General features: G+C 51.5%; 1 protein-coding gene across 1 annotated transcript in view; it reads right to left on the reverse strand.

The window, feature by feature from the left end:
• LOC144724423 (hemicentin-1-like) overlaps positions 1-16,409 on the reverse strand; it is a 262,312-nt gene that overhangs the window by 39,917 nt on the left and 205,986 nt on the right. The window contains exons 72-85 of the mRNA XM_078603538.1: positions 16,051-16,132; positions 14,113-14,249; positions 12,313-12,454; positions 11,520-11,664; positions 10,584-10,711; positions 9,892-10,048; positions 9,135-9,256; positions 8,317-8,481; positions 6,441-6,548; positions 4,196-4,333; positions 3,347-3,481; positions 2,444-2,758; positions 1,318-1,508; positions 129-342 (exon numbers count right to left, since the gene is read on the reverse strand). Coding sequence (XP_078459664.1) covers positions 129-342; positions 1,318-1,508; positions 2,444-2,758; positions 3,347-3,481; positions 4,196-4,333; positions 6,441-6,548; positions 8,317-8,481; positions 9,135-9,256; positions 9,892-10,048; positions 10,584-10,711; positions 11,520-11,664; positions 12,313-12,454; positions 14,113-14,249; positions 16,051-16,132 — 2,179 coding nt within the window. The remainder of the gene's footprint in view (positions 1-128; positions 343-1,317; positions 1,509-2,443; positions 2,759-3,346; positions 3,482-4,195; positions 4,334-6,440; positions 6,549-8,316; positions 8,482-9,134; positions 9,257-9,891; positions 10,049-10,583; positions 10,712-11,519; positions 11,665-12,312; positions 12,455-14,112; positions 14,250-16,050; positions 16,133-16,409) is intronic.

A 16,409-nucleotide genomic window follows, 5' to 3' on the forward strand; every position in this document is an offset into this window, starting at 1 on the left:
TCACAGGAGTCTCATTGCCCAGCCGAGTGGCTGATGGCCTACGCAAGTGGCCAGCAGAGAGAGGGGGGAACCGCGGCGGAACGCGGCGGCGGAACGCGTTGGCAGCGCCGGCTGAGCGGGCCATCTACCCGGCAGGATGTTGTTGTTGAAGGACCACGTGATGCTGGGGGTGGGGATGCCTGTGGCGGTGCAGCCCAGCACGAGGCGCTCGCCCTTGTTGAGCGAGACGTCGCCGGGCAGCTCGGTGAACGCGGGCGGCACGTGCACGCTCACGAGCATCGCGCGCGAGTCCCTGCCCACCGCATTCACCGCCACGCACGTGTAGTCGCCCGCGTCCGCCGGCTAGAGGTGGGGGGGGCAGGGGGGGGTACGCACGAGTACGGTGAAGCGATCGCGGTCATGGACAAACGGATTGCTTGGCGACGCTCGCGTTGGCAGTGGTGCGCAATGTATGTCTGTATGTACGTTAAACTTCTTTCGCACTGTACGTAGCCAACCGTGCTAATCGGAGGTGTCGGGTGAAGGATAAAAAAAATAAACACGAAAAATAGTTATCAAGAAATGAGTTTTCAGTCTCGAAATCACAAGGCCTCAGGACGTAAGTTAATAAGCACCTCCTTAGAAGTAAAGAAAAAAGTATAATCGGTGACATTTCAGGCAATGACCTTACTTCGTCAGAGCAAATTAGTGATAATGAAGTGAAAGTAGCGGTTAGGACAAATACCTCTTCAAGACGGGCACTGCCGAGCTGCAGGGGCGCTGGACCAAGAGCATTCATGTCGAGTTTGTATCGTACAATTATAAGCAATTGAATGGAAGTGTTGTTCTTTTAATGTACTGTACATGTGTGTACATGTACAGTACATCGGCTTTGCAGGTTAAAGGAGAAAATTCACGTGCCCCTTCGATATGTTATATGTGCATTCGGGGAGTAACAATTCACCACCCCCCTTTTTATTTGGTTACATTTTTACTGTTTCGTTTGCATTGTTTATTAGTCGACAAAGATCTCCAGTATAGCCTGTAACAGACTGTTGGGGCAAGTGCTGTTAGCGAGCACGGCACACGAGGGGGTGGGTGGCCAACACCACGCTTAGCCGCCTTTGTCTCCCCAGTGGCGATGTTTACACATCGCACCGGGTACTCATTTGAGGCTGAGTCGACCTAGGGGTGGGCCAGGACCGGTTCAAATAATCGTCACTGGTGTTGGCCGCGAGCGGGAATCGAACTCGGGTCACCAGGTTCCTCCCACACACACACAACGCGCGCACGCGCACACACAACACGCACACACAACACGCGCATATGCACACCCACCGTCGCCTTCTCCAGAGCGAGCGTGCCTCCCTGCAGCAGCGCGTACTTTCCGGGCGTATCATGCAGCGCTCGGCCCTCCCTCTCCCACGACACCGTGGGCTCGGGGAGGCCGTCCACGGCGCACGTCAGCTCCAGCCTCCCGTGCTCCAGCACGGTGAGCTGGGCCGCGCCCTCACGGACACTCGGGGGCACTGCATCGACCGGGGCGGGGCGAGGAGGGACGTGGCAAGTCAGTGGCAACCGGCGTGTGAAGCACAGCCCATTGGTGGACGCACGCGGTGGTCCTACCCCCCCCCCCTTCATAGGGGCGAGTAGCCCCTATGAAGGCCGGCACTGTGGCACACGAGGGGGTGGGTGGCCAGCACCGCGCTCGGTCGTCTTTTTCTCCCCAGTGGCGATGTTTACACACCGCACCAGGTTCTGATTTGGGCTTACCAAGTGGAGGCCCAGGACCGGTTCAGATAATCGTCCCTGGTGTTGTCCGTAAGCGGGAATCGAGCTCAGGCTACTGGGTTCGTTGCGCAGCGCGCTAACCGCTGGACTACCGCTCCCCACGCAGGCATGTACAGGTTTGTGCAGGCATGTACAGGTGTTAATTTACACCTGTACATTGTCAGCTTGCTCCTCTCTCTGTGTGCCGTTGTGATGTCTGTCTGCTTGTATGTCTGTCTATAGTTTTTTCTAGTTAGATTTTTGTTGCTATTTCTTTTATGCCTGATGATGATTGCTTGTGTTGCAATCGAAACGTCGCAATATGTTATTTTATTTTAATTTATTATTTTATTTTTAGACGTGACTTAACCGAAAAGAACCAAAGAATGTACAGGTGTGTGCAGGCATGAGCACACGTGTGTACAGGTTTGTGCAGGCATGTGTAGGCTTGTACAGGCATGAGCACACGTGTGTTCAGGTTTGTACAGCAATGTGTAGGTTTGTACAGGCATGAGCACACGTGTGTACAGGTTTGTGCAGCCATGTGTAGACGTGTAGAGGCATGAACACACGTGTGTATAGGTTTGTACAGCAATGTGCAGGCGTGTGCAAGCGTGTACAGGTATAGACTAGCGTGCACAGGTGTGTGCAGTCACGCGCCACAGGGGGACGCACGGCGAGAGCTGCGTCTCACCGTGCACCACGAGCTTCGTGTGGGAGCTCGTCGAGCCAGCCGCGTTGGCGGCTGTGCAGGTGTAGCGGGCGGCGTCGCTGCGACGCGCGAAGGCTATCTGCAGCGCGCCCGAGGCGAGCACGCGCCTCCGCACGGCCGCGCCGCCCTCCCCGCCGGCACCAGCGGCAGACGAAGGGGCCTCGACTCCCAAAGGCCGCCCGTCCTTGAGCCAGGAGATGACCGGGCTCGGAGAGCCCTCGGCGTTGCAGGGCAGCGTGACCGTCCGGTCGGCCATCACCACCAGCTCGGCAGCGTGGGGCAGGATGGAGGGCGGCACTGCGAGAGGGGGGGCAGTGATGGCTGACGTCGTTAACCTGCCACGTAACTATTTTAACGGTTTTTATTTTGCCAGGTAATGCGCCACTTGGCTATGTAGCTCTTGTTCAGAAGCGACTTGGTCACAAATGATAGGTCAACGAGGTGGCTTGTTGTGTGGAAATTTACAGCAGCCAAATAATACTCTAAACACGTGGCGATGTTGATTCTAAATGTAGAGAGAAAAACAAGAGGACCCGGAGAAAAAAACCACGCGATCACAGGGTGAACGCGCAAACTCCAAATATACAGGCTATCCCTCTGCTTCACAGCGGAAGTTGCCGAGTCCCGACCACGACTCGCAAGTTTGTTAATCTGGAGACATCAACACTGCAATCACGGCAGAGGATGGCTCGTTTGTGAAACGCAGCACCTATCACAATCAGCCTTGCGCTGTAAGAACGGCGTGAACGCCAGACTGTGTAGCCAATTGCTATCATCGGGGGGGGGGGGAGAGGCGGGCGAGGATCAGCGGGAGACTCCGACGTTTGGTGGTGGTGGTGGCACGAGGCCACCCCGTGCCACGCGCGCCCTTTCTCTCTCTCTCACCTTGCACGCGGAGCTTCACCTTGCCCAGGGCGGTGCCGGCTGGGTTCTGGGCCACACACATGTAGGTGCCTCCGTCCTCCACCGCCGCCCGGGCGATCTGCAGCCCTCCGCTGGGCAGCACCGTGAAGCCCTCTCCTAACGGCACACGCGCGCCGCGGCGGGCAGGGTGGCGTCAACGGCCGTGCCCACTTAATCGGAACAATTATGATAATCGATTTTAACAATGGAAATACGGTCCATGGCCTTTATCCAGGAAAGCCTCGCTGAGTCTCAAGGCTTTTTTTCTTCTAGCGAGCAGGGCACAGCATTGGGATGCTTGGGTAATTCATCGTCGAGTGCGTCCATGCATGCAAGGGGAAACTGGACAGCCCGAGGAACACCCGCAGGCACGAAAGGGGATGACAATCGAAAACCCATGTTGGCTCATCCACGTCCTACTTGCTGTACTGCTTTTCAAAGGCCACCTCATGGCTCTGCGGGAGGTCACATGCATGAGGCATGTAATGATCTCGACATGATTCACAAGCCCTACATTTAATGCCCCGAATTGCCAGTGTGCGCCACCATATTGTGCCCCGGTCTGGATCAGACCCGGACCAGAGCGGTAATCCATGGTCCAGACCAAAAATTGGTACCACCTAAAGTAGCAATGCTTTAGTAGTACTGAATTTTATATACATGTACGGTGAATAAGACATAATGATTTGGTAACCCACTCAGTTCAAATGGTTATGACATAACCCACTGCTATTGGCCACAGAAAGAAATTGGAACCACTTAAGTTCTTCCACCCTACGTGGTACTGACAAGTGCTCCCATGGACGATGATGATCTCTCGCGCGACCGTACCGCTCGTGATCACGTTGATGCCCTCTCGCTGCCAGGTGATGGTTGGCTGAGGCGTCCCTCTGGCCTCGCATGGCAGGGTGATGTGGTAGTTGACAATCACCTCCATCTGGGACGGCGGGGCCTTGATGACCGGAGCCTCTGAACGACAGAAAACAAAAAACTCGACCGTGACTCCCTCTGAGGCCTTCAGCAATCGGCTACAACAGTAGCTACAGCTGCAGTCACAGCTAAACAAAAAAACTCAAGTTTAACATTTTTTTACCAGATAAGGCCCACTGAGCTATATAGCTCTTTATCAGAAGTGACAAATGATAGCTCGACGAATTGGCTTATCATGCGGCTATTTGCAAATACACTAAACGCATGATCATGAATATGGAGGGAAGAGAACCCGGAGACAAATCCACATGACCACGGGGAGAACATTCAAACTCCAAACATATGTAATGCGGGCGAAAGCGACCTTCCGGATGTGACGTCACGAGGAGGCGGAGCCAGGTGACGTGGGTGAAAGGTAGGGGGTCCTTAAGCGGGTAAACCGGAAGGAGAAGGCAGTCGGGGTGTGAATGGAAAGGTGTGGGGCCACGCGGGCGTACGAGCCGAGGGGGCACCGTCAGAAGCGGGAGCCAACCCTGGGAACAGTAGGGAGCTACTGGGAGGTGTAAAGCTGCAGATAGAGATAGGCAGTAAGGCTGTGTGTGAGGGGCAGCGGGGTGGCTGCCAAGAGTCGCAGGAGCGACGAGAAGGCGAGACAGCACGAGGCTGTCAGAGCTGCAGCAGGAACAGCCAAGGAAGCTGTGTGAGAGTACAGCAGCGGAGCTGCTGTGGGGCTGCAAGAGCGACAAGAACAGCAGCGGGGCTGCTGATGTGGACTGGAGTGACATCGGAACCAGCACAGAGAGAATAAGAGAGACAGCCGTGTGGGAACGCAGTACGGACCGAATAAAGGACACTGAGCCAGAGATCGTGGTCAAGTCTTTTATTACACATACAGGCATCAGGGTCGGGATCGAATCCACGTGCTCCTGTATACCAGGCGAGGTAGTTAACATCTTGCCACCGTGGTGCCCAAACTGGTTAGCAGAGGAGCTGAGGGGGTGGGGGGGGGGCAAGGGTATAAAAATAAGCAGAGATAACAGCAGCAGCAATAATAATTTTCATTTTTTAGGCGCCGCAGAGTATTCCCTCACTCTCAAAGAGTGAGATCAACTCGGAGGCATGAGGAGGAACTGCAGATGAGCTGGAAGGCAGCAGCCAGGCGGTGAGCTGGTGCCAACAATTGCCTAAGCTCTGCAGTCCCCTATATGTTAAGATGTTTTTAGCCAGTTCATCGGCGTTTACATGGAGCAACAGCGACAGGCGTAGAACTAGTAGCAGTGGCTGGAAAAACAATAGCAGTAGCAGTCGAGGCAACAGCAACAGTAGTAACAGCAGCTGCATTAGACACAGTATCAGTAGCAGCAGCAACAGAAGCTGTATCTGTAGAGGAAAAGGCAACAACAATAGCTGTAGTAGTGGCAGCTATAGAAACAGCAGAAGCATTAGAAGTAACCAGTACTAGTAGTAGTAGCAGGAAGCAATAGCATAATTAGTAACACTATCAGTTCACATTACCAAAGCAGAAGCAGCTTATACAAGTGACAGTAGCAGACAGCAGCAGAAGCAACAGGAACACAGTAGGGGCAGGAGCAGCAGTATTAAAATGTACCGTATTTGGATTAAAAATAATTCCAATACACGGTAGGCTTACGCGAACAACATTAAGATTCGTAATAGATTTTCGGGTCGGATCTTCGTGCGAGCGACGTGCCAACGCGTGACGGTCCAAACTTGTCACATCACCCGCAAGCCACTCGAGTGTAATACGCATGGCAGTCATCGTCCCTTACTGTGAAAACTTGGCAGGAGCCTCCTGAAAAAATGAGTCGTGAGACCCGGTGAGGCTCTCCTGGGTCCGCAAGCAAGACACGTTTTCTCTCCCCGTGGTCGCGTGGATTTTTCTCTGGCTCCTCCGGTTTTTACCTCCACATTTAGAATCAACGTGTGTTCATTGAGCATTTAGCTGCTTTACATTTCCACGTGATAAACCACGTCGTTGAGATATCACTTTTGGCCAGGTCGCTGCTGAAAAAAAAATTACATCGCAGAGTGGCACTTTACCTGGTAAAATAAAAAATAGTTGAGTTGAGTGTCGTTTTTAAAACGATTAGGGTGAGAGCGGCGTGCCTGTCCCGGCGATGCTCACCGTGCACCACGAGGCTGACGTGCCTCTTGGCGGAGCCGGCTGCGTTGCTCACGTGGCACACGTACTTGCCGGCGTGGTGCAGCAGCGCCGCGGTGATCTCAACCGTGCCTGCAAGGGCAGCATCGTCACCGATTAACGACCGACGCAGTGCGGAGGAGAGGGCCCTACGTGCACCTGTGGCAAACTTATAATGTGGGTGGTCGTGTCGCGCAATCTGAGCAGCATCGAACGCGGACTGTTTGTGGATGAGATGCAAATTACGAATGAATGAGTGGCACTGTGGTGAGTATGGTCCATCTTACAATCTAAAAGAGAAACTGCATTTCAGAAATTATATTGAACGTATTTTGTTTTGGGGGGGGGGGGGGTTGGATCGGAGGTACAATGGTTAGCGTGCTGCTCTATATGCATCGGTCAAAGAATGACCATGACTGGCATGGCATGGGAAGACTCTCATCCAGCAGTGGATTGACAAAAGGTACCTGTACATGCATGTATGCGTGTATGTGCGTGTGTGTGCGTGTATGCGTTCATCGCGGCCAAACCATGTCCCATCTACCGGTAGTGTTTCTCAACTGCAGTCCTCGCGACACCCCTGCCCCACGGTTCACCGGTTTTGTAAGCTACCAATCTCTTCCATTCACGTGCCAACAACTGAGGCACTGCACACTGCATGCGCATAATGGATGGCAGACCCCACCACTGCTCCGCGTGGCTTTGCTTTACCAAGAAACCTGTGCTGCTCCCTCAACCGCTTCAGAACGGCGACCGTTCTCTGCGCACACATCTTCCATGAACTTTAGATGACCCACGGTGCAACGACTGTGGCCACCCGAACCACACAATGGACCGTATCGCCAACAACCGCATCATTCCACGTCGGCTGGTCGCACTACTTCCTGGAGTTATCCTCATGTAGTTTAGACCGACTTGCTGTACGCTAGAAAAAGATGGATGGTAATGATGGGTAGCTTTACCGTGACATATTGCAAGGACTGGAGTTGAGAGACACTGAGTTAGAGTATATACTGTTGATTATTTGTGCGATGTTGATGCGTTGGCAGTGGTGCACAAGCACGATGAACAAAAAAAATCCCAGCACATTCGTCAATATGATTGTGTGTGGCCTTAGAAGAAAAAAAATATAAAATAGGTGACGTTTTGGTCAATGGTCCTTCTTCATAGCGTAAATGGAGAGCCCAGAGTGACGGCGTTAATGATGCATTGATAGGTAGATAATGCCTTGTGCTCACAAAGACAAATCTACCCACAATGCAATGTGTCAGCAACATTTAATCAGTTTACTTTTAACACAATTTAGTTTATTTAACAGCGACAGAAGAGTGAATGTTATCAAATAGATACTTACAGTGTAACTATTTACATCTGCCTTAAAAAAATACTGGTAATCAAAAACACATTTAAATAAATGTAAATCTCATCCGGCCACATGGTGTAAAGTGCAGTCTACAAACATCGTTAACTTTATTTATCTGGCATCTCTATTTTTGCGTGCAATGAAGAAGGGCCATTGTTCAGAACGTAACGTGTTCTATATACAGATATTTTATCTGAAGGCCACAGTGTGCTATTGACGAACGTGTTGACTTGTGTTATATACTGCTGGGCTTGCTTGGTTGCATCTGCCAGTCATTTCAGTCACTCAACCCATGACACCAGGGGGTTGTCTCGTGACCTCCTGCCAGCGAGCCTTCGGCACCTGACGTGGCCTCAAAGTGCACCTGGCCTGGCACAGGCGCCGTGGTGACATCGCCGCCGTTTAGTGGCGAATGGCGGTTGTCGTCGTGAGTTGTTGTCGTCGTCGTCATTGCTGTTAAGTTGTGCGTGCGGCTGTCCTTGACGACGGCTCACCCACCGGTCGGCAGGACGCTGTAGCCCTCCCCGCGCAGCGGCAGCCGCACGCCGTCCTTGCTCCAGTGCAGCGTGGGCTCGGGGACGCCGGACGCGTGGCACGTGAGTAGCGCCGGCGACAGCTTGGTCACCACGAGCTCGGCGGCCTCGTCCGCGATTGAGGGCGGCACTGGGTGGCACACGGTGGGGTGTGGAGGGGGGCAGCGTAAACGCGACTGCGCATGGGCATGACGGGGCGACCGGCTCGCAAGTGCGCCAACTCGCGATCTCAGTCCAGAGGTCGTCGTCTCAGTTAGAGGTCAATCTCAGTTTAATATCATCACCGTTTATCATCATGACCATGATCATCTTTATAACCACTGTCATCATCATCAGCATTTATTCATCTATTATTGTCGTGCTCGTGTAAACGGGCCGTAGCGCAACATGCGCATCGTGCCGCTTGCCTCTGGAATAAAAAACAATCATTTCGGCACAGACTTGCTCAGCAGTAAAGCTCTCCGAGACACCGACCTTGACTCAACTCGATTCCCCAGTAATTAAATCAATGATACATTAACATCTGCTGGGGTTTGCAGGCATAGCTCACTCTGAAAAAAATAAGAATAGGCTTTATACTTTCTGGCAATAAAACAGGTGTTAAGATGTTCAAACACTAAATAAATAGTATTTTAGAGGAATCTAGTGATGGGTATCTATTTGGCGATTGAACATCTTAGAGCCTGTTTAATTGCCAGATTGGGAAAAGCCTATTCCTATTTTTTTTCATCGTCTTGTTACTGGCCAACAATAAAAGCAGAAGGTCCCGTAGATATGGCTCACCCTGCACCGTCAGGTCCATTTCCCTCTCGTCCGCTCCGGCCTCGTTCTGAGCCGAGCAGCGGTAGCGGCCCGTGTCCTCCACGGACGGCGAGATGATTACCAGCGAGCCCGACGACAGCACCCTGTGCTCCCCGCGGACATGCCACGTTCAACAGCATTTAAGCACAGCGGTTGCTGTGGGCCTGCTCGGGATGGTTCGCCTACAATTCTTCACGTTCGTAATTAGTTGCCAAATTTTGGGGCTTTTTACAATATCGGGTATTATTGTCGAATGCCAAGATTCCGAAATATGCCTCAGTTTGGCACCAACGTGTCTTGTGTGGAAATAATACAGTTAATAGGATCTGAGTTTAAATCATAGTCAGGGGTGGTTCAGTCGATCATCATCATCATCACTGCTTTGTGTGTTTAGTTTGTTGTCCTTCTCCGCACCTTCGATGAGCACGGTTGGCTACGTACGGTGCGAAAGAAGTTCAACATACATACATACATCATCCCTCCAGTTCCAATAAGACGACAACCACTTTGTTGGGAATTCAACAGAAATTCACCGACGAGTCCCTGCCATATTCATTCGGACTCTGAACCACTGGCTCAACACTCCCAAGAGGAGATGAACACTGTCCACAATCGCTCCACGCTTCAACATTTGACTCTGACCCATCAGAGGATGTTCGTGGCGAGCGATTGGATTTCCCATCCGCCACCGCTCATCGCCGAGAATGCAGCCCCCCCCTTTAAGGTTCGGCGCCCTCACCTGTACATGTTCTGGTTGGAGTCCGTGTTGAGGGGCCGCCCGTTCTTGAGCCACGTGACCTCAGGCTTGGGGATGCCCGAGGCCTCGCACGCGAGCGTCGTCTGCACGTTCACCACCACCGTGACGTTGGTGGGGCCGGCCGCAATGGACGGCCGCACTGCAGGACAAAGGCAATGGGAAATTCACACCGGTGGATCGTAGGCACGGAGGCAAGGCCCCGGTTTCCCTGGTCGTGTGGCCCGGCAAGCGTGGTGGTATCGGTTCCGAAGGCCGGCGTTGAGAGACAGAGCGAGAAGGTGATAATCATCACGGGATCGTCCAGTGACCATCCCACCACTGGTTGTGAGAAATGTTCTTCAACTTACCGGTGAGCTGAAAGAATAATAATTGGCACGCATTCAATGATTGTACGCCGCATGACAATTTTATTGGTTGGCTATGTCGGGTAATGGGCGTCTACAACGAAAATTTGGCCAATTCATTTACATGCCCTCTGAATCGTGATATTGGCTGAGAAATCCTATGTGTTACAGCAATAGCATACAATAAGATGGTCCAGTGAGGACTTGGAGAAATGATGAGATGGCTCAGTAGGTGATGGCAGAGTGATGTGGTGAAGGTGAGAGCTGATGAGTCTTGAGAGATAGTGGAAGGAGCTCATGAATTGGAAAAGAGATGGTGGTAGCACTCACAGTGAACCTGCAGATCCACGCGCCGCCTTTCGGAGCCAGCCGGGCTGGTGGCGAGGCACAGGTAGCGTCCCGTGTCCGAGACCTTGCTCGCCAGGACGCGCAGGGAGCCATCCTCCAGGAACACGTACCTACACACGTGCGCGGCGGTGGCGGTATCGACGCGGGCAGAGCTAGGGTTCAGATACCGTCAGGCTACGAGCGAGATGTCGGCGAGCGGCAACAAACCGGACAAGAAGTGCCGCCTTGGAGAGCGACCCACTGGCAATGGGAAGGGAGGCCTGCAGCCCTCGATCTCAGTCGGGGATCGACTCAGTCCATTTCTATTTAACCCGGATCGATACAAGACGACGGGGAACAATATTTTATGGGAAGTGAAGAGTTGCGATCACGAGAGGGCGCAATCTTTCTACGGATATTTCAAGCCATCCTACATGCACGCTCGTCCTGTTATGACTGTTAAAACGGGATCAATAAAAATAATATATTTTTAAAAAGTTGTGGTCGTGGAGTGGCACCAGTGCCGTCATGGAAATGTGGAATTACGCCCGGCTCATAGTCACTAGTGGAGTTTAGTGTAGCTCCATTGGTCATGTGAGAAGATGCTTTGACTTTTAACGCAGCCAATTATATGCATATGTAATTGACGTAGTGCCCAGCGGAGGTCAATGAAATCGGCATGGTTGTGTCTGATTAGTTAGCTGTCAGCCCTAATGGCTCTCACGAGCCGAGCTCACACCGGATTGGTGGGGGGCGTAGGGTGGTTCACCCCGATTGGTGGAGAGCTTTGAAGGGTGTGCTATCCACTTTTTCTTTCCCAGCAACTAACTAACAAAGTGGTCTAATGCGATCGCGCTCGATGGTATCATAGCAATATATAAATAACAACAACGTTGGCCCAACGTTGGCCCGACGTTGGCGTGTTTACTGGGAGCTCACCTGGAGTTGCCCGGGGACAGCACGGCACCGTCCTTCCTCCAGGTGACGCGTGGTGCCGGCGTTCCGCTCACGACGCACTCGAGCAGCGCGTCGCTCTCCACCAGCACCGTCACGGCGCCCGGCCCCTCCCGGATGCTCGGCACCACTGCGAGCGGCACACGAGGCAACGCACGAAGACGAAGATCCCCCTTAACAGACTGTTGGGGTGAGTGCTGTTAGCGAGCAGCTATGAAGGTCGCCACAGTATACGAGGGGAAGGGTTGCCAGCACCACGCCGGGCTGCCTTTCTCTCCCTAATTGCGATGTTTACACACAGTACTAAGTACTCAATTGAGACTGAGTCGACCTAGGGGAGGCCCAGAACCGGTTCAGAGGATCGTCACTGGTGTTGGCCCTGAGCGGGAATGGAACTTGGGTCATCGGGTTTGTAGTGCAGCGCGCTAACCATTGCACTACCGCTGCCGATTTTCGTCGTAGCACCTTTACAGGAACACATTCCCCGATGTAAACCGGAGGTATTACTTTATAACAGTGGGGCGACAGCATGTTTGGACAAGGCGAAGAGAGAGAGTGGGGACTGCAGGCCATTCATCATCCATCCGGACATGGCCGTAGCAGTGACATGGTGCCAAAGGCACCGCCCAAAGTCGGCGATGACCTGGCGACAACGATAATCCCGTGATAGTCCGCGAGTGGGCCCCGTGGCCCAAAATCGGAATATTTGTTTACGCTGGAGGAATCCGATGAGCTATAAAGCTCTTTTTTCCCACACATGTCCAGCACCGAGCCCCACCGTGCACGGCCACGTTGAACTGGCGCTGGGTGTTGCCGGCGACGTTGCTCGCCACGCAGGTGTAGCGCGCCGCGTCGCCCAGCTCCGCGTTGTTGATCTGCAGGTAGCGGCCGGCGGAGAGCAGTCGCAGGCGCGCCGACCCCTGCGGGGAGAAAAACAAAAACATGAACGGAGTGCGCCATTCAACCTATGGGTTGGGGGGGTGTCGGGAACATGGAGTATCGGAATGTTCCACTTGTCGACTGGGGTGTAAGCTGGACGTCCTGGTGCATGCCCTGCAATAAAGGGGAGTGGGGGGGGGGCGGTCAACGTGGAGTGGTGTGGCACGTTCCATTTAACATCGGGGATGTGTAACGTGGAACAATCTTGTGGCATGTATGTTGAACGTCTTTCGCACCATACAAATTGGAGGTGTGGGGAAGGACAACAAACTAAACACAAAAAAGCAGTTATAAACAAATGAGTTTTAAATCGAGATTTTAAAGTGCATAGCTCCAGTGGCTTCCTAATATCGAATGGAAGAGCGTTCCAGACAGCCGCAAAAGCGTATCTGAAAGCACACGATGCGGTAACTTCTGTGTTCGATGGCTAGACAAAAGCCGCTGCGAGGATGACGGGAGTATGCGTGATGGTTTATGCTCGTTGACGAGATCGGCAAGGTACTGTGGTTCATTTGTGGCAAGCACTTTGTGTGTACCAAGTGTGACCTTAAATAACGTATTCGTTCGGCAACCGGAAGCCAATGCAGCTCGATGAGCGTTGGACGGCCATGATCGGCATTCACCCAAATTTGGTGGGAACCTGGCATCGTCGAATATTCCATTCAACCTCAATTTGCACTTGCGGCACATTCTAGTCAAGCAAAGGGGGTGTAATCTGTTGTTTAAAAAATTTCACTCATGTCTAGTTTTTGAAATTTTCCCTTTAACAACAAAGGTAGAACCTATAGTTGTGACATATTCCAATCATCCTAGTGGTAAAACCTTCATTACCAAAATATTCTATTCAATCACGGGGACTTAATCTGAAGTGTCAGCACGACATATTACATTTTGTTACTGAGATGTTAGTCACGGTAATGGCAAATTATATTTTGGCCACAGAGATGTAACCTGTAGATGTCAAATGTTCTATTCATTCTGAAATAGTGGTATATTCCATTTCATAATCTTAAGGGTGTAACCTGCACTAATGGGATGTTCCATCCAAGCACAGAGTTGTCCAACCAATGTGATTTGGGCAACGGTGCCATTATTAGTGATTTCCCACCAAAGTCGAAATTATTTATGCTGATAGCAGCCCCGCCCCCTTTGAAGATTATCTATCATGAATAATGAACTTACAGATTAAAGTTGTGTTGCTATTTGGGACTTAACCTGATTGAGATCCGGCCAAAATTTATCAAAGCATTTCCCAAACATCAGAGCCTCGACCCAGAGCAATGCAAAGACGCAAACGCATTGCGCCCGCATGGCTTCTCCTTGGGGCTTCCATCCCGCTACTGTAGACTTCTGAGGACAAGCGCGTGTCGTAAGACGTTACACAACGCATCCAGGTTGCATGGCCAGGGGAGGAGAACCGGAGGGCACTGGTCGAGGCTGCGTGTAGAGAAGTTCACGACCGGGGCCAAAAACGACGAGATTCTAGAATTGATCCGCTACTCGCGGACTGAATGGCCCCCCTCCCGTTTTTGTAAACCCTCCTGTGCGTCCTCGCGTGCACGCACGATACTTCCCAAACTCGCTTCCCACCACGGGTCCTCCTAACCGCTGCGCCACACCTGCGCTGGCGCCACGGTACCTGCAGGGGATTGTCGTCCTTGAGCCAGCTGAGCGTGGGGGGCGGCACGGCGTCCGACTTGCACTCGAGGGTCAGCTGCCCGTTGAGCAGCACCGTGAGGTCCTGGGGGCCGCCGGCGCCGGCGATGTTCGGTGGAACTGCACGAGCACGGTGGGGGAGGGGGGGATGTGGGGGAGAGAGGAGGTAGAGGAGAAAGAGGAGGAAGAGGCAGAGGAGGAAGAGGAGAGAGGAGGTGGAGAAGAGAAGGTAGGAGGGCATGAATTATCTTGGGTGTGGCACAGTAGATGGGAGATACTCACTCTACGCGTGCCACCCCTTGCTACTCACATCATCTGTTAATTCTCACCAAGATGCTTGAAAGTATGGCAAGAGAATCTGATATGTAAAATTTCTGGTTGGGGATCAACTTGGCCCATCATCCTTCTGGGGGTCGATAAAAATAGTTCCAGTTTGTGAGAAGTCAACTGTGGAATTTTCAACCCTGGCTCAAGGCCCGCTACTCGGGGGGGGGGGGGGGGGGGGAATCACCCAATGCTCATTTCAGCAAAGGGATGGCTTTGGAATGAACATGAAATATATCCTTTTACTGATGAAACAGCCTTGATGGAACTTGGTGAGGAGACACTATATTCGTGATGATGCCTATTGGATTAAGAAAGGAATATTAAAATTGTTATTTTTCAAGTAATTTCTAAATTACATATGGAAAGTACATATATGTATGGCCAAACCGTCAACAGGCGCATACTGGGCTACTCAGCGTCCACCTTGAAGGAGAAAGCAGCACATTTTGCGACCTCATGCAGACACAGCTGGGTGACAGTAGGAAAGGAACTCTATTCAACGAGGCTCAGGGCTGAGTGGATGAGTTCCAGTTGGATGAGCGAGCTCACCGGGGGTACTGTGGCCAATAGCACCTTTGTCTCCCCACGTCTAATGTTCACACATCTTACTGGGGTACTCGCTTAAGTCTTAGTCAACCTAAGTAAGGCCGAAGCCTGATTTAGACACTGCTTTACACTTGTTAGCCACGATTCGTAATTGAACCCTGGTCAACTAGGCTGGCAGATGCACTATTAAGAATAAACGTTACCCTTTCTGGAAATAAAACACGTGTTAAGATGTTAAAACAACAAATATACCAATTTTGGAAGGCATCAAGTCTGCATTAACTACACATACTTGTGGTGAACATGCAAACAGACATGTTCTGATAATGAATATGCATTATCTTTAAAACTGATTGGCTGACAACCAGAGACAGTCTTCTCTATAGCCTTGCCTTGTCAGTGTTAGAGCAGAAAATGCCAAAAGGCGAATAGTACACAGATATTCTTTGGGTCTTTCGGTAAAGTCACGTAGATAGGTTCAAAGAAAATAACAAAAAACTACGACGTTTAGATTCCTGAAGACGACCGTTCACGTTGCGATCGAAACGTCGTAGTTTTTTGTTATTTTTCTTTGAACCTATCCACGTGACTTTACCGAAAGACCCAAAGAATATTAATTCCTGCAGTCACGAAAGCTTTAAGTCAAGATTCAGTACAAAGGTAATGCAAGTATCCGAACACTTATAGCTCAGGTCGAGCAGTTATGTCTATGGGACCTTTTGCAGTATCCAAGATGATGAAATAATAAGAATAGATTTTACCCTTTCTGGCAATAAAATAGGTGTGAAGATTTCGATTTAAAGCTTTCGTGACTGCAGGGATTCATCTTCTACGTGACTTTACCGAAAGAACCAAGAAGAGGTGTGAAGATGTTCAAACACCAATCGTGTATACTGGCAAAAAGATGCACCACTGCCGCCACTTTCTGTACAATGGTAACCACACAAATTCCCGTGTGCATAAAAACAAAAGGCACGCGGGGAAATGTTAAACAACCGATTAAACGCAAATGTGGCCACATAAATGCGTGGATGAGTGCGACACTAACCATGCACCCTGACCAGGTACTCCCGGTCATCGTCCCCTGCCGCGCTGGACGCCAGGCAGGTGTACCTGCCCGTGTCCTCAACCTGCACAAGCCCCCAGTCACACACACAAGTGCACACGCCCCATGTTACCGCACTGTGTGGTGTACAGCAGCGGTGGCCAACTGGCATCTCGAGAGCCGCCGCATGCGACTCTTTAATCCACCACATGCGGCTCTATCGAAGGGGCATAACGTAAAACGTACTATCGCAGTGGCAAAGAATAATGAATGTCTTCCGTGCTGTGCCGAAAACTTTCAATAAAAAAATTACTTATATAGACACTTGGTTCTTTGTAGAACTAATGGGTTCTTTTTGGCTC

Source organism: Lampetra planeri, chromosome 20 (assembly GCF_965212315.1).
Source record: "Lampetra planeri chromosome 20, kcLamPlan1.2.h2, whole genome shotgun sequence".
In the NCBI taxonomy this organism is placed as follows: Eukaryota; Metazoa; Chordata; class Hyperoartia; order Petromyzontiformes; family Petromyzontidae; genus Lampetra; species Lampetra planeri.